This window comes from Camellia sinensis, chromosome 2 (genome assembly GCF_055761805.1).
Source record: "Camellia sinensis isolate YWXY chromosome 2, ASM5576180v1, whole genome shotgun sequence".
In the NCBI taxonomy this organism is placed as follows: Eukaryota; Viridiplantae; Streptophyta; class Magnoliopsida; order Ericales; family Theaceae; genus Camellia; species Camellia sinensis.
In genome coordinates this window covers 117,323,488-117,350,155 of record NC_138962.1, presented here as the reverse complement: position 1 = coordinate 117,350,155, position 26,668 = coordinate 117,323,488, and the positions used below count along the sequence as shown (strand labels likewise).

The 26,668-nt window shown below is 46.6% G+C and overlaps 1 protein-coding gene across 1 annotated transcript; it reads left to right on the top strand.

Moving 5' to 3' along the window:
• The first annotated feature begins 660 nt into the window (after positions 1-660).
• LOC145818968 (uncharacterized) lies at positions 661-26,668 on the top strand. The gene is made up of 6 exons (XM_082912942.1): positions 661-1,023; positions 1,152-1,313; positions 1,407-2,000; positions 2,083-2,181; positions 2,390-2,554; positions 26,660-26,668. Exons 1-6 carry the CDS (start codon positions 661-663, stop codon positions 26,666-26,668), a joined length of 1,392 nt encoding a protein of 463 aa, XP_082769068.1.

Below are 26,668 nucleotides of genomic sequence, written 5' to 3'. Positions count from 1 at the left end.
CCAAACTTTAAATTTTCTGAACACGCAACCCAGATTAGAATAGTGAACACGCAGCCCACACTGATTGAAAGTTGAACACCCAGCCCAAACTTTTAATTTTCTGAACACGCAGCCCAAATTAGAATAGTGAACACGCAGCCCACACTGATTGAAAGTTGAACACGCAGCCCAAACTTTAAATTTTCTGAACACGCAGCCCAGATTAGAATAGTGAACACGCAGCTACTTCATTTTATTTGCATGCAGCTTATTTCACTTCATCAGCACACAGCCCATTTCATTCCATTGGCACGCAGCCCAGTTCATTTTATCGGCACACAGCCCATTTCATTTCATTATTGACACATGTATTCATTCTGAATGCAGGTTGGTTCTCGCAGTGTGCGGGGGTATGGTTCCACCGCCGCGCGGGACTGGTACGCTGAGCTCCCGGAGGGTGTCCGAGATTTAGTAGACTTGGCAAGATTCGGGGCTTTCTGCATTGGGTTGTCACGTTGTTCTTCCAGGAGGACTCTGATGGCAGCCTTGGTAGAGAGATGGTGGGACACCACCAACTCCTTTCATTTCTCTACCACTGGAGACATGACCATGACGCCTCTAGACTTTGCTGTGCTGACCGGCCTGGACATAGGAGGTTGGCCCATCCCCTATGATAAGGATATGGGCGAGTGGGAGGCTGCTTGGATGTATCTATTGGGGGCTCGCCCGCTTGTTGACAGGGTTTCTGGGAGAGTCCGATACACTTGGTTCTCTTCCCACTTCCGGCGGGCGGAGATGGTGCCCGAGACTCCTGAGGAGACGGAGCAGTACGCCCGTGGTTTCCTTATGTTCCTCTTCGGGACTACCCTGTTCGCCGATAGAGGGAACACAGTCGGGTTATATCTGCTGAGCGCTTTGGTTGACCTATCACAGGTCAGTAGATATGAATGGGGTGGCGCCGGCCTGGCTACCCTTTACTTTTATATGAGCGCGACCTCCCGCGGGCGGGGCGATTTACTTGGCGGCTACTGGAGAGCCTGGGAGGTACTTTTCTGTCCCCTTGATTTGCATTTCTGCTTTTCATTACTTGTACATTGCACACACAGCACACTTTTACAGTCTGTACTTTGCTCTCAGCATTTCGTACTTACATTCTGCACTGCTTTTCTCAGCTATGGGTCTATGTATACTTCCCAGCATTAGCCCCAGAGTTGGAGGTGGCAGGGCCCCCCATGACCCCATATTCACTAGTGTTCGAGGGCCCGCACCGGCCGAGACCCCGAGAGACCCTCATTTACTTGCGACAGTATTTTGACACTGTGCGGCATTCGGAGGTACTTCAGAACTTTCAGTTCCTTTCATTTTCATCTTTGATTTGCTCTGTATATTCTCGATTTCTGATTGGTTTATGTATTCATCATCCGCAGATCTCATGGCAGCCTTGGGCGCCCCTGGGTGATGGTCTCCGACTTCAGTATACCGGAGGGTCAGACACCTCCCAGTATAGGGTCCTGCTCGAAGGGCCGGTTGGCAGGGCATGGTTCCTGGGGGAACGCTTTCTGCGTCAGGTATGGGGGTATCTTTCTCAGGATCCTCCCGCAGTGCCCCCAGTCAGTATGCGGACTGCTGACAGGCTCTCTTTCTCGGAGGTAGTCGGCGCTATGCTGGGTAGCGATGCTTTACTATATCTCGAGGAGGGGGACTATGCCACTTACCATCACATATATTTGATGCCTCCATTGACGGGAGCTCGCACCCCGATGACGAGGCCTGCCGGTATGTCATCCTCGGGCCAGGCCCGAGCTCGGGCTGCAGACGCCCCTTCTACTAGTAGGGCTGGTACATCTAGAGGTGGGGTTAGACCGGTTCCTCCGATTCCGTCGACTTATCCTCATCCTGGATGGCCAGATATGCCGACTGAGTTGATGGCGTGGCAGTATGGGGCTATCTCTCCGACCCCGATCCCGCTAGAGCCTCCGATGCCCAGTGATCGATACGCCATTGATCCTGACTCACCGCTGGTATGCTTCACTGTTTTTCATTCATCATTCAGACGTTTAGACACTCTTTCATTCACTGATGATTATGAGCTCATATTTGCAGCCATCGCGAGGGTACGTGGAGGAGGTGGTTGGACTGGTGGCCACACTCGAGGGCATGGTCCTGCGGAGGGAGGCACAGTTGTCTATCGCGGGCATTCAGGTACCCTTCAGTTTTCTGGCATTTATCATACTTCTGATGACATGCTGATTTCTACTGCATCGATAGACTACTTGTGTAGAGCGCATCTGACACACACCCCACTTGTACACTGTATTTACATGCACCCACTTCACGTAGCCTTTGCTTGTATCTGCATCTGATGTATATATTTGGACTGATGTATTTGAATGGAACTCTTTGTTTTCAGATGCCTTCATGGTCCGGTCAGCCGCAGGCCAGGCCACCTGGGCCTCCTTGGGGAGCTGGGCCGTCTGGGCCTTTTCAGGGGGCTGGGCCATCCCGGCCTTTCCGAGGAGCCGGGCCATCGAGGCCTTTTCGAGGAGCTCGAGGAGGGCCTGTCCTCAGACGCAGGGTTCACGTTGTAGAGGCGGAGCCTGATGAGGAGGAGGAGGGGGAGGATGATGAGAAGGAGGAGGAGGCTACCGATCGTCAGTCAGAGACATCTGCTGAGGAGGGGGGCTCCGGTCTTGGTTCGGGGAACAGAGGCGAGGCTGAGGGGGATCCTGAGGATGACAGCTCCGACTCAGATGATGATGATGGTGCAGAGGTTGTTCCACAGAAGAGGATGAGGAGTGCTTCTCATTCCCGCTCCCGAGGACATTGATGCTGCTGTTTCCTGCTTTATTTTTCTTTTTGCTAGTAGTTTGTAGCACTTTGCACATTGTTAGGCAGTTTTATTTTTTGTAAAACTTGTACCTTTGTTTGTTGTAAAGCATGATGGAATGAAACAACTTTTGAAAAGGTGTTTGTATTTTAAACTTTAGCATCGTATCGCATCATTTTATTTCGCACAAAATGAAATTGAATGGGAATGTGCATTGCGTAATCACCAAGTCAGGTAGTGAACCGACGCAACAAACTAAGCAACTCAACTTACTAAGATATAACAGAACCTTTAGCAAGTTTACAACTCAATAAACAAAATGCAATAACGTTGATAACGCAAATAAACAAGACTTAAACAAAGACTGCTTAAACAGAGCGCAATGACTCAAAAACACGAAACACGTCCGCTCGACAAACAACTCGATAATCAAAACAACAACTCGATAATCAAAACAACAACAACAGAGTGTACTTCGGACGATCTGGGCATCGGAACGCATCCGAAACAGAGGGAAATGAAGGCCTTTGACTCTCCCGTTGCATGGAGATGCTTAAAACTTTCCCTCGAAGGGTAAAACAGGGCCAAGGGGATACACTGCAGCATTGCCGGCCACCTTTGGGAGCCGGCCGGCCAATTTTGTGGAGAGAGGGAGCCGGCCGGCCAGTTTTGTAAAAAGTAAATGGCCGGCCAGCCAGAAAAGGTGGCCGGCCGGCCACTTATTCCTGCAGCCACCTGGTTTTTGACACGTGTCCCCGTGAATAGTGTTTTTCCCTCTATAAAAGCCTCAACTTCGGGAACATTCATTTCATCTTAGTTTTACACAAAGATGGAGGCGTTTCTCGCGGAAAATCTCACATCTTGGATCTCTTCTCTAGATGGCTCGGAAAAGCTGAACTTCCGGGGTTTCGGCTTGAATGCACTATTCACGCTGAGCCGTACTCCGCTACAGCTCCCTTTTCTCCATGCCGCGGCAAGGTTCTGGAACCCAGTGACACGTTTTTAGCTTCGGCGGCCAAGAGGTATGTCCCACTTTCGAAGATTTTCAAGTTTTGATGGAGTCTGAATGCTCTGAAGTGATCTTGCCCCAGCTCCGTTTTGGCCATGCCCAGGCTTTAGGGCGGATGTGTGGGCTCACGGCGCATGATGCTCGATCTCTGATCTGCAGTGGGGAACTGGAAATCCTCGGCTTGATCCATCGTTTTTCCGACGCCGGTGACCGCAGCAACCATTATTGGCAGGGTTTCCGGCAACACGCCCTCTGCTCATGTTTGTTGTCTCACTTTCTGCTTTCCTTGGGCTTCGGCGGGGCTAGCATTCGCCTGATTGAAGTTGCCCAAGGCTTGAGAGAAGGAAAGAGCTGTATTGCCATGACCTTGGCCGAGACACTGATGGGTTTAGATTCTGTCTATCGCCGGGAGGCGACTAGGTTTGCCGGGAGTCCACTGCTGCTGCAGGTAATGTTTCCCACCCAACCTTACATATATATTTGCTCACATCACTCGACCCTCAGGCTCGGTTTTTCTCACAAAACCCTTGTCTTACTTTTCTCTCATCGTACATCTCTCTGTTCTTTATTCTCTCATTTTCCATCCCTCCCCCAGGTATGGTTAATGGACAAGTTGCAGGTTGTGGACTCTTGCTCGGCCTATTCAGCTCGAGGCTACTTCTTTCGGCAGCGCCTAGTCAATGCTCTTGACGAAAGGTGGTGGTTTGATTGGATGTGTAATTTGTCCGCAGACCACATCGCTTGGTGTTGTCCTTGGCTCAACCTCCCGGCAATGAGCTATAGTATGTCCCGGCTGATTGGGATCCAATTGACTGGTCTAACCCACTGCGTATTTTATTTTCCGTTCTGGTTCCTGCGTCAGTTCGGTCATGATCAGACCTGCCCACCGGAGGGGATTGAGTACCCAGCTGCTTTCCCGGTCCGGGGTGCACAGCTTGCCCGATATGCCTCAGCATGGAGGACTAGAGAGCTCTTGGCCCCTGCTTCCACTTTCAGCTGCACTTTGTCCAATGAGTGCTTGGATTGGCTCAATGAGGAGGCACAGGTTGGGCCTAGCTTGGCATCAGATGCTTCGTCCAGCTCTTGGAGGGGACGCAGAGATATTTGATTCAACTATGCCCCAAATTTATTGCTTATTAGTATTTTCAAGTTTTCTTTATGAATGTACTAAAAAAGCAACCTCGATTGTATGCAAGAGCAAGAGAACTCTATTTTGAAATCAATGAAATTGAAGGTTATGGTACTGAAAATTTTCCGCTTTGGGTCCAAAAATGGTCTTAGTCGTAAAAAGATTAATTTGAACAAAGTCGACTTTTATTAAAACATTTCAAAACTATTTTCGATGTGGATCAGAATTGGACATGCCGAAGATCTGTCACTGAGACGCACAACTCCAGATCCCCGCAACTGGAAAGTTGCCCCTAGTCTGAAGAACAATGCGGCACTGCACGGCAACGAAAAGTTGCCCCTAGTCTGAGTAACTTTGCACCATCGCGGCAACGGAAAGTTGCCCCTAGTTTGAACAGCACTGCACCGGAGATCGCGATAAATGCTGATAGATAAAGATGACTGAGATGATCGAAATGGACAGAGTTGATCGGGGAAAAGTTTATGGCTGAACTTCAATGTGAAGCTGCCTACGTATCCCAAAGATGGGAATCAAGCCTTACGTAGTTCAGGACAAGGTTCACTCGAGTATTTTCACTCTCCTTTTGCGCTCTAACTTTTGCCAAGGCCGCCCTTTGCGGGTTTTCAACCTTGCGAGCTCAGTTTTTATATTTTCTAATTTTTTTGTGCTCTGACTTTTGCCTAGGTCGCCCTTTCGGGTTTTCGGCCTAGCGAGCCTCTCAAGGGTAATATTTCTTCAACTTGTCCATATTGATCGGTTGTGAGAACTCCAAGCCATCTAGATCCATCAGAACCACAGCTCCACCTGACCAGACAGCTTTGATGATGTAAGGACCAGTCCAATTGGGTTTGAACTTGCCCCTTGGGTCGTGGATAGGAGCTCGGTTGTTTTTGAGCACCAAATCTCCTTCTTTCAGATTCCTGGACTTAACCTTCTTGTTGAAAGCCCGGGCAATTCTGCGTTGATAGCCTTGGATGTGGTACAGTGTTTTCAGTCTTCTTTTATCAAAGAGCATGAGTTCTTCGAATCTGCTTTGCTGTCAATCTGCTTCGGCTATTTGGCATTCAGCCAATACTTATAATGACGGAACCTCAATCTCGATGGGTAGAACAGCCTCCATTCCATAGACCAATGAATATGGAGTCGCCCTAGTAGAAGTTCTGATTGAAGTCCTGTAGCCCCACAGAGCAAATGGCAGCTTGTCTGGCCAATCCCGGTAGGTTCCCACCATTTTCTGCAGTATATGCTAGATATTCTTGTTGGCGGCCTCAACCGCTCCGTTGGTTTGTGGCCGGTATGTAGATGACTTATGGAAAGCCACATTGTATTTTTCCAACAAGTCTATCACTTCTTTCTTGAAATGGGAACCATTATCTGAAATTATCTCGTTTGGCACCCCGTAGCGACAGATGATGTTGTTTCTGATGAACTTTGCGACGTGCGATGCCTTCAACACCGTGTATGATTGGGCCTCGACCCACTTTGTGAAATAATCTATCGCTACTAGGATAAACTCATGCCCGTTTGACCCCTTCGGGGTAACAGCTCCGATCACGTCAATTCCCCAAACCGAAAAAGGCCATGGTGAAGTCATGTTGTACAGTTTTGACGGCGGGATGTTCATGCGGTTTGCATGAATTTGACACTTGTGGCATCGCCGAACAAAACTAATACAATCCTCCTCCATGGTTGACCAGTAGTAGCCCTGTCTGAGGATCTTTCTGGCCAGCATTACTCCATTCATGTGTGCACCGCACTCCCTCCCATGGATGGCCTCCATCAGGCGCTTTGACTCTTCAGCTTCTACACAGAGCTTATGCATTCCCAGATGACCCCTTTTGTACAGCTTACCCCCGCAGATGATAAACTGAGCAGCCATTCTTCTGATGGCCCTCTTATCCTTGGCATTTGCCCCTAGTGGATATGTCTCCTTTTCCAAGAAGTTCCAGATGTCGTAATACCAAGGGTTGCCGTCTTGAGCCTCATCTATGGCGGAAATCGACTCGTATGCTGGCGCAAGCTTCTGATCAATAATGACTGGACGCATCCGGACTCCGGACGGGATGTCTATCATGGAAGATAGAGTTGCTAGTGAATCTGCAAACCTGTTGTTCTCTCTTACGAGGTGGGTGAAATTTAGCTTCTCAAACCGAGGAATTAACAAATCCAAGGTTTGGTGGTAAATTATCATCCTTTCCTCCTTGACTTTCCAATCTCCTTTTGCTTGAGACACAACAAGGTTTGAGTCCCCAATGACGTCCAACCGTCTTGCCCCTAGTTCTAGGGCTGCTTCCAGGCCAGCAATACATGCCTCATACTCTGCCTCATTGTTCGAAACTTTGAACTGGAGCTTGAATGCTAAAGGGATACGGGAATCGTCAGGCGCTATCAGCAACACCCCTATCCCATACCCATACTGGTTTGACGCTCCGTCAAAGTACATCGTCCAAGTTTCATCTTCGACGTGCAGAATGGCTTCATCTGGGAATAGATACTCAACCGCTTCATCCCCCTCAACCGGGTGGTCGGCAAGGAACTCCGCTACCGCTCTCCCTTTTACTGACTTGCGCGTTACATACTTCAAATCAAATTCGAAGAGCAACAGCAGCCAACGAGCTAGCTTACCCGTAAGTGCTGGTTTCTCGAAAAGATATTTGATGGGATCCAAACGCGAAACCAACATTACAGAGTGAGCTAACAGGTAGTGCCGCAGCTTCCTGGTAGCCCATACCAAGGCCAAACAAGCCTTCTCCAGCGGTGTATAGCGGGTCTCGTAATCCAGCATCTTTTTGCTCAGATAGTAGATGGCCCTTTCCGCTTTGTCTTCTGATTCCTGCGCGAGCATGCAGCCCATGGTAGTCTCAGTTACCGAAAGGTACAATATCAACGGTCTCCCCGGCTCTGGTGGTGACAACACGGGCGGGTTCTGTAGATATTCTTTGATCTGCTCAAAAGCTGCTTGACATCGGCCGTCCCATTGGAATTTCTTTCCTTTCTTCAGGAGACCAAAAAGTGGTTCACAAGTCAAGGTTAATTTAGAAATAAACCGTCTTATGAATTGCACTTTACCCAGAAAGCCTCGCACCTCCTTTTCAGTCCTTGGTGGTGGCATTTCTAAGATGGCCTTGATTTTGGAAGGGTCGACCTCGATGCCCCTTTGTGTAATCAGAAACCCTAGCATCTTCCCTGCTGTAACACCAAACGCGCATTTCTGGGGATTTAGTCGCAGCCGAAACTCTTTGATCCTTTGAAAGAATTTTTGTAAGGCGGTGTAGTGGCCCTCTCTTTCTTTGGACTTGACAATCATGTCGTCCACATACACCTCGACCTCTTTATGGATCATATCATGCAATATTGTAGTTGCTGCCCGTTGATACGTAGCTCCAGCATTTTTCAACCCGAATGGCATCACTCTATAACAATATGTACCCCACGGGGTAGTGAACGCAGTCTTCTCCCGGTCTTCGGGTGCCATTACTATCTGATTATAGCCTGAGAAACCATCCATAAACGAAAGCAAGGCGTGTCCTGTCGTGAAATCCACCAATTCATCAATGTGTGGCAAGGGAAAGTCGTCCTTCAGACTGGCCCTGTTCAAATCTCTGAAGTCTACATAGACCCGAATTCTGCCATCCTTCTTTGGCACCGGAACAATGTTGGCTAACCAAGTTGGGTATTCAGATACCAGCAGGAACCCTGCGTCAATTTGCTTGGTGACCTCTTCCTTAATTTTGAGAGCCCAGTCCGGGCGGATCCTTCTGAGTTTCTGTTTGACAGGGCGGGCCTCGGGATCAAGAGGGATCCGGTGCTGTACAATCTCAGGATCGATTCCAGGCATGTCTTCGTAGGACCACGCGAAAACATCTTTGAAATCTTTTAATAAAGCGACTAAGTGCTCGCGCTCCTCCGAAGACAACGTGGACTCGATCTGGACCAGCCGTGGGTCCTTCTCAGTACCAACATTCACAGTAGTGATTTCATCCATTAAAGGTTTAACAAATCTTTCCTGTTCTTGATCAATTAACCGTTGCAAAACCGGAGGAATTTCTTCCTCGTTGTTTTCATCAAAATTTTGAAAATCCTGATTTAAGCAATAAATCAAAGGCACAGAAAAATACTCAGAAACCACATCCACATCATTCTCATTAAATATTTCCAAGCCGTCAGATTCCTCTGTTACAACAGACTCAAAAGAAAATGAAAATGACGACCTAGACAGGACTGTGGCATCCGGGTTGTCACCCCCAGGAATACCGGACTCAGACTCAGTCGAGCTGGAATCTGATTCCGACGCACCAGATTCGGTGGAATCAGATTCCGGCTCACTACCTGACCCGGAGCTGCTAGATAAAAAGCCTTCTTCATATTGCCAGATGAGAGAAGGTGCGATAGATGCATCCAAGATCGGCGCTGGAAAGCCCGCAACTATTTCATCTCCAATCATAGAAACCGAAGAGTTATCCCCCAAGAACTCTTGGTCGATCGGAGGATCTAAAAGTAGACTCGCCAGTGCTACCCCCATTTCAAGCTCTGTGCTCTCAGGATCCACTGTTCTACACTGCTCAACCTCAGTTGGTGGGTCTGTCTGCGCTTCGGCAACGTCATCCCCAGATAATTGTATGTCAAAGAAGATTTCAAAACCAGGCACGCGCTTCCTCTCCGCGTTCAGCCATGGCTCCGGGAAGCCGCAGAATGGAAAATCTTCCCCCTCCCGGACGAAGCGTCCGTTTAGGGTACCCCAGATGGGCCTATGCATTAACTCAAATGGCTTCACAGCCTTCTTTGGCCTGGCTCTTCCGGCCATTTCTTTTCCTTTCCTCACCCAGTCCTCTTTGGTGGATAGATAACCCAGTCCAAAGGTGTGAGGGTTGTGTGGCACTTCGGCCAACACTGAGACGCCCTTCCAGCCGCTTCTCCCTAATCCCATCCCGGGGGTATGTTTTAGCTTGTTCATGAGGTAGATAGATTGAGCACTAACGTACATACCCTCATTCACAGCCATGACATTTTGCACCATTTGAGCCTCGGCCAAAGTGAACCCCGACAAAAACACATCCTCCGTGCCGTGCTCGATCTCCAAGACAGGTGTGGACACTTCCGGCGGCGGATGGATTGATGAATTCCCAAAAACGATCGCTACCCCTTTCCCGTGAGGGTACTTTAGCATCTGATGTAGAGTGGAAGAGACTGCTTTGACCTGGTGCAACCACGGTCGCCCCAAAAGTAGGTTAAAGGTTGCGGGAACGTCCAAGATATGAAATTCGATGCTGTGTTGTCCTGGACCAACCTTGGTTTGAATTTTAACAGTCCCCATCACTTCTCTGCTGGTATTGTCGTATGCTCTGATCACTTGGGTAGTTGGGACGAAGTCTACGGGCTTTAACCCGATTGCATATGCCGTTCTGGTCGGGCAGACATTAATCGCAGACCCGGTATCAACAAGTACCACCGGTATCCACTTATCTCCACATTCCACAGAAATATAGAGAGGTTTGTTATGATTTGTGCCCTCAGGCGGTAGTTCCTTGTCCGAAAAGGTTAATGCCGGGGAACCTCCTCCCGGAAAAACCAGCCCAACCAGCTGTTCAGGCGTGGTGTCTATGGAGAGTTTGGACTTGTCCATGGCAGATAGGATAGCTTCCCTATGTACTCGTGATGCCATTAGCAGTCCCTAGATGGAGATGTCTGCTTGTATCTTTTTTAACTGTTTCAGCACAGCTTCATCTTCAATCTGCTTCTTCTTCTGTTTCTCCGCTTCTCTATCCTTCCCGGATGCCTCGGGTTGGTCCAGGTGTGGGGGTTTGAAGTACCGTCCACTTCTTGTCATATGGTCAACCTCATCGAGGTACCAAGTGTCATCCGGTTGATTGTTCCCCCAGTCTTCATCCGTGTGGGCAAGACATAAGTCATCGTCTTCCCACCACATTCCGTCGGCAGCCAACAGACACCTGTCTGGCTCCGGTTTAGTTGCACTCGCAGTACTCCCTGTCCACATGCTCGCAGCATTCTCTATCTTCGTGCACACAGCACTTTCAGTCCCCTCAGGGCCTTTAGCTTTCCTAATTCTCTCAGCTTCCTCAAACTTTTCTCGTTCCAGCTACATTAGTACAGCTGTTTGTTCAACAATTCCTGTATCCATAATGCCCAAGTCTCGCGCGGAATTCTTAGCACCGGCGCTCTCCGGCGATACAACTTGACTTTCGGCCATTCCGGCCACAGCTGATACTCCTGCCCCTGCCGGGCCCTGTTCTGGTTGGGCTTCCCCCACTACATCTGGTTGATCCTCGAGCCATCCAGTGGCCTCTGCCGATTCCTCATGGTCGAACCAGTTGATTGACGCATCCCCCGGTTCCTGGTCATCGAAAAATTGCAGGTTGGCAAAGTCCTCCTCTACGACTGTCAGATCATCTGCCCATAGCCCAGATCCATCCCCTCGGATCATGCATAGCTCTCCTGTCTCTGGCAATTCTATACCTAGCCCAATTCGGCTCGTTGATAGGATATACTCGTTTGGATCATAGGCTCCCCCAGCAAAACTCTGTCCAGTCCCAGATTCAACAATCTCATTCTCTCCCAAAATCTGCCCTGCCCTATCTTCGACGGTCACCACCATCGGTTCTGGTTGGGTTTCGGAGATGTCCACCATGCACAAGAAGTCAGTGCAATCGGGGAGGAGCACCTCCGGCTTGGGTAGGTGGGTGGGCGTAATATAGATGCTAGGATCGTAAGATGCGACCCCAGTCTGGATAAAATTGATTCTATTGGGAGGAGGAGCTTGGTTATGTGGTGGGAGAGGGTTGGTTGTGACATTGGGTTTATCAGGAGGCGCGATCACCTGCTTGTCAATAAGATCCTGGATCTCATGACGCAATCTGTAACAACGGTCAGTGTCGTGACCGTGTTGTTGGTGATACGCGCAGTACTTTGCTGGGTCATGAGAGGGAGGGAGTGGGTTCGGTAGTGGCTTTGGCTCCAGGGGTTTCAAATGCTTCTTTCTGATCAATACCCCTAGAGCCTTTGTCAGGGGCATATATAGTGGGGTAAAGGTTCTTTGGCCTCGCGGTTGGAATCTGTTGGTTTGTGTGTTGCTTCCGGACACGCCGGAGAAAGGTGTGGCAGCCATGGGCCTTGGAGGGGGAGGGGGAGTGGTGGTGACCATACTGACTTCCGAGGCTCTTGTATTTGCAGCGCCACTCGGGCCCGCATTGTTGTTACGGTTGAAAGTCCTCCTCGGTTGCTCCCTATCGTGGTCAAACAGACCTTGTTTCATTGCATCTTCGATTTGCACCCCCATCTCGTGTAAATCCACGAAAGTAGGAAAGGGGACGACAATCATTCTCTGCATCAACTTTGGGTGGAGATTGCGCACAATCATCCAGATTTGATCTTTGTCAGTGGGCCTTAAAGTCATCATTGACGCCTTTGCCCTCCATCGGATTACAAAGTCCGAGAAAGTTTCCTTGGGCTCTTGCCATGTCGTTTCGAGATCACGGGTTGTGATCTCGATCTGAGTGTTGTACGAATATTGCGCGACAAAAGCCTCAGCCATTTCATCCCAATTCCTTTTCACTTCATCTTGTAACTTTGCATACCAGTGGGCGGCCACACCCGACAGGGTTCGGCCGAATAGTGAAAGCTTCTGTGGTCGTGTTAGGCCCATTGGCCGCAAAATGTCTGCAAACAGTCGGAGATGGACCATGGGGTCGCCGGACCCGTCAAAGCGGTCGATTTGTGGCATTTTGAACCTATCGGGGAGTGTTACGGCCTCCTCGGTATATCCGTCTTCGATATCCGGCATAGCCTTGACCCCTTGGGATTTCTTAAAGAGCTTCTCCAGTTTGCTCAATTTCAGAGCTGTATGATCAACCTCGAACTCGAAGGGAGAATCGGGGCGATTGGGTGCATGGACCTTAGACAGTTGTGGTGGAAGCGGGGGCGGAACTAGCCCCGTTGGAAGATTCGTGTCCTCTTGTAAGTTTTGGACATTCGGCAGGGTATTCTGGGCATTTGGTAGGGCGTTCTGAACAGTAGGTGCCTGCTCAGGTAACGGAGCCTCTGCCGGAGGAGGGACTTGATGTGAAGCAGATGCAGCATTCTGCTGTTGCAATCGGGTAATTAGCTCAGCCTGCTGGGTCATAATCTCGGCCTGTTGCTTGGCGAGTTCATCTCGGCGAACGGCATCCTGCTGCATGGCCCGCATGGTTTCTTGTATTTGGCGCATCATCTCCTCAACTCCTGTTGGCGTTGCCATACTGTTTTGATCTATCTGAACTACTGGCAGATCTGTCTCAATGGGGATCTCAATCCGACTGTCCACTGATGGGGGAAACCACTGTTCTGGTGATCTCTGTTCAGATACACTGCGCTTTTTCTGCTTTCTTCTGGTAACAGGGGGTAGAGAATGGAACACTGGCTGTCCGTCGATTAGATCCTCAGATCGATTGAGTCGACGACCTCGTGTCCAAAGTGCTTGGGGAATGCCTACTGGGTTGGAAGCAATTGTGCTAGAACTGACCTAGCAAAAGATAAATAAAGCGAAAAGGAAATAAATAAACAGATAAACGGACAGCATAACAGCTTAAAATAAAATGCATGACACATAGCCGGGCATAACAACACACAGTTGATAAGCTGAATACACACTGTCCTCAAACACTGATTATTATCCCTGTATCACTGTCCCCTAAAACAGAATCTGATACCCGCAGATAACCAATTCTCAAATACTGGCTGATGCCCGCAGGCCTGATACCCATAATACTGAACTGATGCCCGCAAGCCTGATGCCCAAACTCACATACTGAACTGATGCCCGCAGGCCTGATACTGGCAATATTTGACTGATGCCCGCAGGCCTAATGCCCAAACTCATATACTGATACATGCATTCCTGTAGAGACGCACTCTAAAGCACATAACAGATAAGTGAGAGCCAAAACACCCCTATGTTGGGGTAGGGTTTCCCTGTCCTATTTTGTCAGGAACTAGGGTTTCACTATGCACGCAGCGGTTTCAAACAACCTATAAATGGGTAAGCAACCTGTCCTAGTTTGGAATGGTCACTATGGATCCGAATATGTACTAGGTCGAATGGTCAAAGAGGGTGCCCTGGTAAAACCGGGGTTTGTGTTCCCATACTGGCAGAGCCCACAACCGGTCAGCCTTATGGTCATGCCTTGACAAGACAAGCCTCCGGCAAACCGTTCAGGAATAGCAGATGGCAAACACGGTGTCCTAGGCGCACCAATGCAAATGCAATGCAAAGAATCACACAAGTGTAGTCAAAACCAGATATCATGAGTTCGAGTCAAGTTCTCTAAATCCCCAGCGGAGTCGCCAGAAACTGTAACAAGCCCGCGGGGGACCTCGCTACAGCTCGGACTCGATTTTGTAGTCACGGTTCTAAGTCTGAACCAAAGAGTCCAAATCCGGCAAATCATTTTGAGAAAACAGATTTTTGAAAGAAGTGCCAAACATGGACTGCTTTGCCAGATACAGAGTCGCCACCTAAATATTTTATTTTGGAAAATTTAGGAAACCCTGACTCGGTGCCAAAAGGCCACGTGTCCGTCATCACCAAAGTTGCCTCGGCTCGGGAACTTGGGTACGATTAGGGAAGGTCACTTCGTGAGCACCCCCGCTCGCCCGATCAAAGATCGGCCTCTACTAACCATGATATCTATTTTTGAAAACATTGTGTGTTCTTATTCCGGTTATTAGCCTAGGTTACTATGTGATGCGTACAGCATACAAGTATAGACTGGATCGCCTGAATTGGAACAAAAACATTTCATGTTCGCTTTTTGAAAATGGTTTGCTACCCGCAGGTAGGCTTGAAACATTTGATGATTTATTCCGATTCAAGTAACCCAACCTTCACCCACAGGCATTTAGGCAGTTATATCACATAAGCAATTAGCCTCATAGTAAGCATGCTATTCATGGCAGTCACTCACACGTATGCAAGGATGCTAAAGCATAAAACTTACCGAGTACTCCAAGCCAAAATAGAAAACTCATTAGAAATCATGCATGACCCTAAGTATACAGAAATGTCTAATGCAACACATGCAAAAATGCAAACTATAGCAGGCTCGGCTATTCTAAACATAGCATATGAAATGCTACAACTAACATGTATTCAATTTGGAATTGAAAGTACGATGCAGTTAGTATGATGCGCCGAGCCTGGTGCATGCAAGACAGATGAATGATGCAAACATGCTATCATACTGTGTACTAATTGAAATATGCTCTAATCTAACCATCATAAGCAGGTAAATAAAAAGGGAGAAAGACGTGGGGTTGGAAGACATACAACACACACGCGCACACTTATTACAGTTTTGCCCCCGCGCAGAGGGTCCGAATAAATATACAGTCCCGAATAAAAGAATATTACAGTCCAAATGTTACAGTCCGAATAATATACAAATTCCTAATTAATTAACAGATTAACTAAGAAAGCTTAATAAAACTGGCATGCAAGCCAGGGACTGCCTTGCTTCTGATGGATGATGCATGTCCGGGTTGCCTTGCGCGGAAATCCACCGGGATGCCCCAATTAGCCTCTGTTTAGCAGTTATTCTTGGAAAGCGTGCCGAGCTCCGAAAAGTTACTGATTCTTCATTTTGCTGCAACAGAGAGCAAGAAAGGGGCATAGCAATGTATTTCACAAATATATGCATGCCTCGATCCTCGTGCCACCAATCACGCATACCGAGGCATGATGGCCGAGGAGTCGAAATGCACAACTCAATATAGAATGAATGCACGTATAAACCCAATAAAACCTAACTCCATCATGGATAATCCGAAGTGTCGGTGACTGGGGAATTGAGATACATTCCGTCACTCGGAGTACGAAATGCACCTCGTTTCCCATGCCCGGGCTAACTCCTATTCCGAACACGATGCAATATGCATGACATGCAACTAAGATGCAATCCTAACATACACCATGCTATGAAAGTGAGATGCCTTGAAATGCGTGCACACGGGCACGCAAACTGAGAAAATGACAGAATGCGATCTAAGATACAACCTAGTATGCACTATGATGTAAAAAAGAGATGCCTTGAAATGCGTGCACACGGGCACGCAAATCGAGGCGATGGTATATGCAATGTAAATGACATGAAAACATGATATGGGCTTATACCAACATGAGTGAGCCTCAGCCACACTCACATAGGATGCCGATGGATGAAAATGAAGTGCCTCGAAATGTGTGCACACGGGCACGCAAACCGAAGCGATGACAGAATGCGATGCAATGACATGAAAACATGATATGGGCTTATACCGACATGAAAACATGATATGGGCTTATACCAACATGAGTGAGCCTCAGCCACACTCACATAGGATGCCGATGGATGAAAATGAAGTGCCTCGAAATACGTGCACACGGGCACGCAAATCGAGGCGATGACAGAATGCGATGCAATGACATAAAAAACATGATATAGGCTTATACCAACATGAGTGAGCCTCAGCCACACTCACATAGGATGCCGATGGATGAAAATGAAGTGCCTCGAAATGCGTGCACACGGGCACGCAAACCGAGGCGATGACAGAATGCGATGCAATGACATGAAAACATGATATGGGCTTATACCAACATGAGTGAGCCTCAGCCACACTCACATAGGATGCCGATGGATGAAAATGAAGTGCCTCGAAATGCGTGCACACGGGCACGCAAACCGAGACAATGACAGAATGCGATGCAATGACATGAAAACATGATATGGGCTTATACCAACATGAGTGAGCCTCAGCCACACTCACATAGGATGCCGATGGATGAAAATGAAGTGCCTCGAAATGTGTGCACACGGGCACGCAAATCGAGGCGATGACAGAATGCGATGCAATGACATAGAAATGGAAAGCAATCATTCTAATGGAATTTCAGCACTAAAATATGGGGGAAAACAGTCCCGAAATGAGGCGAAATGACACCAAATGCATGGAATAGTCCCGAAATGCAAATTTAGGCACCCGAAATGGCCTATAGCTATGCCAAACATGCACGATATGGACATGTAATGCAAAGACAGAAGCTAGGCAGTCCCAAAAAGGGCACTTTCACAGTTATAAACATGGCCAAACAGCAAGCATAGATAGGGAAAAAATGGCATGCAAGAATAGGGGCCAAGAGAGGGGTAATGAAGCAAGTGATATAAGAAAAATCCAAAATGAAAAATTTCCTTCTACAACATTGAAGAGGGACCAAAAATATGAATGTTTACAGTATATGGCAAGCCTCAAATCAATATACAAACATGCTAAAAAAATGGCACAAGATTGAGGCTCAAAAGGTGCTATAACATGAAGTATACAAAATAATCACCAAACAGAAAAAAAATGTGAATGAAACATGAAGTATAGGCCAAAATAAGGCCACTTTCAGTTCTGTGAAAAAGCCAAAAACAGAAGCAAGGGGGGCTGCCAATTTATGCAAAAATGGGGGCCAAATAAGGGATATAACTACAAGTGGCACATGGAGGCATCAAATGGTGAGGGGTCCTTCAACAATGTTGAAGAAGGGCCCAAAATAAGCACATTCACAGATTACATCATGCTCAAAAACAGATGGCTCATGGGCCAAAAATAGCATGCAAGATTATGACATATAAGAGGATCAATGAAGCAAGTGCATCATGGAGGGCTCAAACAGGGTTGAGTCCTTAATGAAAAGTGAAAATGAGCTCAAAAGAAGGCCACTTTCAGTTAGGGCCGGAGCTTGAAGCAATAAGCATATAGGGCTTACAAATGGATCAAGAAAAAGGGTCAAAAGAGGAGAAATGTCACTCACCCTTGAAGACCAAAGATTTTGTTGCTTCTTGGACCAAATTTGTTGCCTTTTAGCTGCTGGAATTCCTCCTCTTGCTGCCGAAATGGAGTGGTGGTGGTAGAGCTTGGTGGTGATGAAGAAAACAAGGTGTAGGACTTAGGGATTTTTAGGAAAATGAGAGAGATGGAGGGAGATTTGTGTCTTGAGGGTTGAAGAACAAATTTTCTAACCCCTAAATGTGATATGGCTTGCTGGTTATAAGGACCAAAAAGGGGGTGTAAAGGTGGGGGAAAAGGAGGCCAACTTTCCCCCACAAAATATCCCCAAGATATTGATATTTTCTAGGGGATAAAGCTATACAGCTATAAAGTGAATAGTGTGAGGATTACGGCCGGCCAGGTATTTTTGCTGCAGGTGGCCGGCCGACTACATCCCCTAGCCGGCCGGCTAGGGGTCAAAAGGGTCAAGCTGGTTTAGTGGCCGGCCACCACATGATGGTGTCCTCCCATGTGTGTACATCACAAATATGTGGTTCAAAGTTCAAGAAAGTGGCCCCAAGGTGTTCAACATTAGCCCGAAAGGAGGGGTTCAAAAGGGTCAAATGGAATTACTGACCGGCCACCAACTTTTAGGATCCTCCCAAGTGTGTACATCACAAATATGTGGTTCAAAGTTCAAGAAAGTGGCCCCAAGGTGTTCAACATTAGCCCGGAAGGAGGGGTTCAAAAGGGTCAAATGGAATTACTGGCCGGCCACCAACTTTTAGGATCCTCCCAAGTGTGTACATCACAAATATGTGGTTCAAAGTTCAAGAAAGTGGCCCCAAGGTGTTCAACATTGGCCCGGAAGTGCGAAAAACGGGTGTCGGAGGGCGAAAATGGAACATAACTGGTTGCCAAGATAAATTCTGGCCTCCCACCCTTCTACGGCCTTCCCGGTGATAAAACAAAGGTACCTGCCAAAAATGAACAAAAACCGATGCAAAACGAATGCTCGGGGGCCAAAACACGCAGTTCGGGGTCCCGAAAATGGGCTGTTAAGCACCGAAAGTGGCGTTCGGCCATGAAGTGGGTTTCTCAGACCCCAGTGTCCCTCAAAAGGGAGAAAATAAGATGTATGCCAAAAATCAGAGCGAATGGAGATGGTTAAGCGGTCCCGAACCGAGGCACACGAACGGTCCCGAAAAACCAGAAACCGGACTCCGAAATGGGCAAAATGGCCTGCGGCCACAAAATGTAGCCCACGGCCACTGAGAGATGGTCTACGGGACCTCTCCCTCCCCTCGGGAAAAGAAACTGAGAAAACCAAGTCTGGTTCGCAAACCGACACAAGGCACAGAAGAGGGTTCGGAAATCCGGAGGCAGGGCTTACGGCCGCGACTCTGAGACTTCTGAATGAGCACGATATGCAACGTCACCGAGCGCTCAATCGGTGATGTCTGAGTCTTAAGGTCGGTCAAAAATGGGGTGTCTACCGGTGTGCTCACGGTGAAATACAACATGTGATGTATCGGTACGTCTGAGTTAAGTAGTTAAAGAACAAAATTGACTATTGCAGTTATATGTTCTACATTGCAGAAATTGAAACAGAGAAAAAATATACCTCAGCGACACCGTGAGACAGATGTGACTCTGGCTCGCGCAGTAGAAGCTCTAGTGGCGCGCCTCGTGTATAGCTCCGGAAGTGGCGGAGGCTGTCAGGAGGGAGCACATGTATCGACGGCCTATAGGTCGTCGGATCAAATGATCGGACGCGAAAAGGTAGGAGCTCGACCTCGGGGTCCATGTCCATCTCCGGAGGACTCTCACCTTGTGGAATGTCGTCAGCCATCTCAGAAAAAGTGCGAAAATGGCCGAAAATGTGTAAAACGAGCAAAAATGCCAAAAGTCAACTGAAAAGTCAACCCCGAGAGGGTGAAAAATGGGAGAAAAGGTCAGAGTGTGGGAAAAGGCACGAAGACCGAGGAAAACTTGGGGAAAACAAGCCCCAAGTGGTGGAAACCAAGGAAAAGTCACCAAAACCGAGTTTTGTTCGGTTCAAAATGTGCGAAATGGGAAGGGTTTCGCGAATCAAACGACGAAAAGGGCCCAAAAACTAAGGAAAAATGAGGATCGAAGGTTGGGAAATCACCTAGAGAGAGAGATGAGGGATTTTCGAGTTAGGAGGCAGTGAAAATATAGGGTTTGAGGCCCTATATTTAAAGACCCATGGCTAAATGCCAAAACTGCCCCGACACAGCCATTTTTGGCCGGTCGGCCAAATTGTTGGCCGGTCGGCTAAATATTTGGCCGATTGTCTCATTTGATGGCCGATGGATGGCCGGTGGCCTCCCCTTGTGGCCAATGCACCTCCTACACCCTTGTTTGGGTCAAATATGATGTTTGGGACCTCCATTCCTCAAGACAGTACAATAAAATGCATTTTTGAAGCTTAACCGGCCTCCGTTTTGACCTCGGACTGTGCCATCTGTGTGCGATGCTCGAATACGCGCAAGGTGTATCCTTTTTCGTATCCTTTTGTATCTTGCGAGTTTCACAAATCGCTTTAAATGTGTTGCATTACAATGTATTGTCATGTTTATAACAAGCGCATAGTGGTTATAGTTTGTTTTGTTCTTGCATTTAACATGCTTCATCTTACTTTATAGTTTCAAGTTTCTCTTATTACACACATTGTACACGTTGTCGCGTGTGCTTTACTTACATGTGTTCAAGTTCCTCTTATTTCACGCATTGTACACGTTGTCGTGTGTGCTTTACTTACATGTGTTCAAGTTTCTCTTATTTCACACGTTATACACGTTTTCGCGTGTGCTTTACTTACATATGTTCAAGTTCCTCTTATTTCACACATTGTACACGTTGTCGCGTGTGCTTTACTTACATGCGTTCAAGTTCCTCTTATTTCACACATTGTGCACGTTGTCGCGTGTGCTTTACTTAGATGTGTTCAAGTTCCTCTTATTTCACACATTGTACACGTTGTCGCGTGTGCTTTACTTACATGTGTTCAAGTTCCTCTTATTTCACATATTGTACACGTTGTCGCGTGTGCTTTACTTACATGTGTTCAAGTTTCTCTTATTTCACACATTGTACACGTTGTCGTGTGTGCTTTACTTACATGTGTTCAAGTTCCTCTTATTTCACACATTGTACACGTTGTCGTGTGTGCTTTACTTACATGTGTTCAAGTTTCTCTTACTATACACATTGTATGCGTTGTCGCGCGTGCTTTACTTACATGTGTTTGTGCCCTTTTTTTTTGCATTGATATGCTTATTTCAAATTGCATTGTTATACATCCCACGGTTTGCATTGTCATGCATGCCTTCCTAGCATTGTTATGCTTGTTTCAAATTGCATTGTTATGCATCCTACTCGGCTTGCGTTGTCACGCATGCTCTCCTCGTATCCCTTCCGCATTGTCATGCGTCATACTTAGGTTGCGTCATCATGCACCCTTTCACCCGCGTTGTCGCGTATTTTTCAATTGCATTGCTATGCATGTTTCTAACAGTATTGTACTTGTTAAGTTTTCTTCTTTTTTTTTTTAGGCACGATATTGTATGTACGGTTCATTTGAAGCTGGCAAGACCAGACGAACCGCACTGTATTGTATTCTCTGCGTGAGACGTAGCGAGAATTGTATAATTCTCTTACATCCCTTCTGCATGTAATGTAATTAGATTTGCATATGCCTGCTTAAAACTATTGCATGTTTTGCTTCGTTACAGCTTTCTTTGCATGATCATAAGTTATGCTCGGCTTTCTACATTGTTCTTGCATCTTGTCCTTGCCTTCGGGCTTATATCTTTATCTGTATTTATTATGCTTTGTCTAAGTCTTCGACCTTGTCAAAAATGGGCCGTCTCTGGGCTTTGACATTCACTCCCGTCATTGTTATGACTTTCGAGTTCTGTCAAAGAGGGGCAACTGTAGACATCCCATTTTTGACCGTCCTCAAGACTTAGACGTCATCGTTTGAACACTCGATGATCGTTCATGTTTGTGTTCGTTTTGAGATCTCGGAAGTTTCAGTAGCGCACCTTGCCTTAGGATCTCTCAACTTGACTGTTTTGTGCTTGGTTGTGGACCAAGAACTTGTGGTTTTTGCACCTAGGGGTTGAAAGTGGCTTGTTGGCCATCCCTTTAACCACCGGCCATGGCCTGAGGCCATCGGCCTTGTTTTCTTGCCACCGGCCAAATGTATTGGTCGATCGACACTGTATGTGGTTGGCCGGCCATTGTTTTGGTCGATCGGCCACATTTTCTAGCCGAGGCCTTTTCTTTGCCTTTTTCAGGCATTGTGCATGCCAGATGTGCCAGCTGGTGAGCACAGACTCTACCCTCCATACACGTGTATGGAGGGATTTATCCTTACACTTCGCTTCTCTAAGAAGCTTAGAAGTTGATTTTCTATAAGAGGAGGGCCTCTCCTCCCTTTCCAGGGGTTGAACAATTTGAGAGAGAAGATATATCACTCTCTCTCTATATCTCCCCCTCTCTCTAAATTTGTGTGTGTAATAATGTTCTAAAGGGTGTTTTTGTTCATATTTTTGCACTAAGGCACCTAGTGTTACACTATCCTTTAGTTACTGAGGTGCTAAGGAGTTGATTTCAGAGTTTTTGAGTTGGTTTTGATCAGAAGGAGGTGCTGGAGTTGGTGTTCTTCAAGTGTTCTTCGACGGTGAGAAACTACTCTTTTTATTTCCTACTTTTGCTTAAGCTTTTAGCAATACTTGCATGCTGTTTTGAGATTAGTGTCCTACGAAAAAAAGTTCTGTATTTTCATGCTTGAGATGTCTCGTTCAGGTCACTTTTGTGTTGGGGGTTGTCTACCCCCATTTAGGCCATGTTTGGCCTCATTTTGTGCTTCTTCCTTTTGGCTTTGGAACCTTTCTTGTTTCAACCTTCTCACCACTGAAATCCAGAGGATTTTCAATGGTGGAGAAGTGGTTTTGAGGTCTTGTATAGGGGAGGGACACCCCTCCCTCCTTATGTCTCATTTGCTTGCCTTAAGGGCTTATAATGGTAGCATATTTACTTAGTTTGTTTTAACTCCATTTTAGCAAGTATTTGGTGTTGTTTGGTCATGTTGTATCTCTGTTTCATGTTGGTTTGATGGCCTCATGCATTCACCATACACTTGTCTTGCAATCCTCTCATTTGCCATAACGTGTATCTTGCATTTGGACAATCATGCTTGCATATTTTGACTCGACCCAAAGGAACTTTTAGTCATATTTCAGCATGTTAAAGCTCTGTTTGGTGTCGTTTTGATCATATATGTCATGTTTTGTATAGCCTTAGTTCATCCTAGCTTGTTAGCTTTGAAGGCCTAAGTCGCATGATTACATTACTTGGCTCGTTTTTCATGATTTGGCATCATTTCACATGAGATTTCAGTCCATATAATGTGGCCATGCATTCACATTCATAACATTTTCCATGCATTAGAAGGTTTGTGTTTTATGCTTCAAGATTGGACCATTGTGCATGCCTCTATGCTTAGACTATTTAGATACCATCTAAGTGGGTTTTTGAGTTTGTTTCAACATGCCATGACTCTGTTTTCCATTGCCTAAATCATGCCATGTTTGGTTGTGTTAGGTGTAGTATAACACCTCTTTGATAGCATTGCATGCCCCATTGTTTTGGCATTGTATTCTAGCTTGTTTTGGCTAGCTTTGAGCTCACTTTTGGTCTTGCTTAGACCTGCCTCGGGACTGTTCTAGGTCTCCTTGGCCTTTTGGGGCTTGCTTCACATAGCCATGGCCTGAGCCCCTTGGCTAGTCTCAAGTTTTAGGCTCCTTTGTATGCTTTACTTGCATGGCTTGGTTGATTTGGCATCATCCCTTGCATATTTTTAGAGCTTATCATGCTTGTTATTTGTCTATATTTGTCTCTTTTAAATGTGCTTAAGAGTCGACTTTTTTGTGCCTAAGTGTTGGACCTTTACATGCACATGTTTGGGTGTGTTTTGTTCATTATTTCTTGGCACTTTGGCCACTATTTTGGTACGGCTGAGGTCCATCCATCTTTAGTGTAAGTCCATGGATCATGCGTTTGTGTATTTGTTATATGCTTATCACATTGCATGTTGTTGCATCCTTATGATTGGTATCTTTGTTGCATGCCTATCACTTTACATGTTTGTACACCTAGGTTGCACCTTGCATGCTTGTTAGTTTGCATCTTGCCACATGTTAACTTAGGTTGCATTGCATTTGGCAGGTTTGTTACCTTAACCTCATGTGCATGTCGGGTCATATTACATTTGGCATGCTTACGTTGCGTTACATTGGTTGCATGTTTTGCATTGTATTTGGCATACATACATTGCATTTTGTTTGGTTTGGGGTGCCAAACCAAACACGAGGGCCGAGGGACGTTTCATACTTGAAGTGACGAAATGTCCCCCAATCCTTAGTCGCCGACGCTCTTGATCAAGCATGATAGAGTTCTAGGCATTCATGTGTTTTGTTGCATTCATTCCAAATTGATTTGCACTCTTGGCACCTTGGGCCATCATGCATTGAAATGCGTGATTGGTGGTCCGAGGGCCGAGAGCCATACTCCCTTGAGTTCATAGTATGATAGGGAGGGTGGTCGTGCACACATTGTCTTATAAATGCCCTGCCATGCACTGTATGTCCTCTGCTGCAGCAAAACCAGAATTCTGTAGGAAGATATGGCCGGTTGGCCATATTCAGTGCCGGCCGGCTAACTTAACTTGGCCGAGAGCTCCACTTTTGGTCGATGATCATGTTCCCATGGCCGGTGAGTTTATATCTTGGCCGGTGACCTCCCACAGTGCGCAGGGAGTGTTTCAGAAGCATCCCAAGGATTTTCACAATTTTCAGAGATGCAAAACAGTGCAAACAGAGGCAACATGTGGCATGGCAACGGGTTTCCAAGTGAGGCGATCGAGTATGCATCATTCAATCATTCCGACGTAGAGCTGCGGCGGCCTCCTTTTTTGTAATTAATTTGTTAATTAATTAAGGGTTTGTAATAATTAATTAGCTAGGATAGTTGATTAATCATTCGGGTTTGTATTATTTATTTGGACCCTCCGTCGAGAGGGCGAATTTGTAATAAGTGTGCGTGCGTGTGTGAATGTCTTCCAACCCCACGTCTTTCTCCCTTTTACTTACCTTCTTTTGATGGTTAGTTTTAGGTCATGTTTCAATTCGCATACTTATGTTAGCATGTTTGCATACATTCATTCATATTGCACGCACCGGACTCGGCGTATCATACTAATCGCATAGTGTTTCAATTCCAACTTGAATACGTGTATCGAGTTGTCGCATTTCACATGCCATTCTTAGATTAGCCAAGCCTATTCTAGTTGCATTTTGCATGTGTTGCATTAGCCATCTTAACATGAACTAGGATCATGCATGATTTCTAACTAGTTTCTTGTTTTGGCTCGGAATACTCGGTAAGTGTTTATGCTTTAGCATCTTGCATGAGTGTGAGTGTTACCATGATAGCATGCTTGCCATGAGGCTAACTGCTTATGTGATATAACTGCCTGTGGGTGCAGGTTAGATTACTTGAATTGGAACAATTCATCAAAATGTGTGTTTTAAGCCCACTTGAGAGTGGCAAAATCATGTTTTCTCAAGCCCACTTGAGGGTGACAAATCCACGTCTTATCCTACTTACGAGTAGCACCATCAAACCATTTTCAAATAAACAAACATGCGATGCTTTGATCCAAATTTGGCGATCTAGTTTATACTTGTGTGTTGTGCGCATCACATAGTAAATTCTAGCTAATAACTGGAATAAGAACACATATGTTTTCAAAACAAAATACCATGCTTAGTACAGGGCGATCTTTGATCGGGCGAGCGGGGGTGCTCATAGATGACCTTCCCCAATCGTACCCAAGTTCCCGAGCCGAGGCAACTTTGGTGATGACGGACACATGGCCTTAGGCACGAGTCAGGGTTTCCTAAATTCCCCCAAAATAAAATATTTAGGTGGCGACTTTGTATCTGGCAAAGCAGTCCATGTTTGACACTTCTTTCTTAAAAATCAGTTTTTCAAAACGATTTGTCAGATTTGAACTCTTTGGTGATCTATCAATCTCACATCGCACAATGTGAGATCAGATTAAGAACCGTGACATAACAAGTCCAAATTGTAGCATGAGGCCCCTCGAGGGCGCGTCTATAGTTTCTGGCAACTCTGCCGGGGAATTAGAGAACTTGACTCGAACTCATGATATCTTGTTTTGATTACACTTATGTGTTTCTTTGCATTGCATTTGCATTGGTACGCCTAGGACACCGTGTTTTCCATCTGCTATTCTTGAACGGTTTGCCGAAGGCTCGTTTTGAGAAGCGTGTCATAAGGCTGACCGGTTACGGGCTCTACCACGATGGGAACACAAACCCCAGTTTTGACCGAGGCACCCTTTTTGACCATTCGACCTAGTGCATATCGGAATCCGTAGTGACCATTCCAAACTAGGACAGGTTGCTTACCCGATTATAGGTTGTTTGAAACCGCTGTGTGCGTAGTGAAACCCTAGTTCTTGATGAAACTAGGACAGGGAAACCCTACCCCTCTATAGGGGTGTTTTGGCTCTCACTTGCTTGCTATGTGCTTTTAGAGTGCATCTCTATAGGAATGCATGTATCAGTTTGCAAGTCTGGGCATCAGGCCTGAGGGCATCAGTGTTTTGCGAATCAGTTATATCCACGGGTATCAGATTCAAATTTGGGGCAGTGGTTTGGAAACAATGATCAGTAGTTGAGAACAGTATATTCAGCTTACAAATGCCAACTGTGTGTTGTCATACCGACTGTGTGTTGTGTTTATTTAAGCCGTTATGCTGTCCATTTTTCTGGTTGTTTGTTTCCTTATATTGCTTTATTTATCTTTTTGCTAGGTAGTTTAG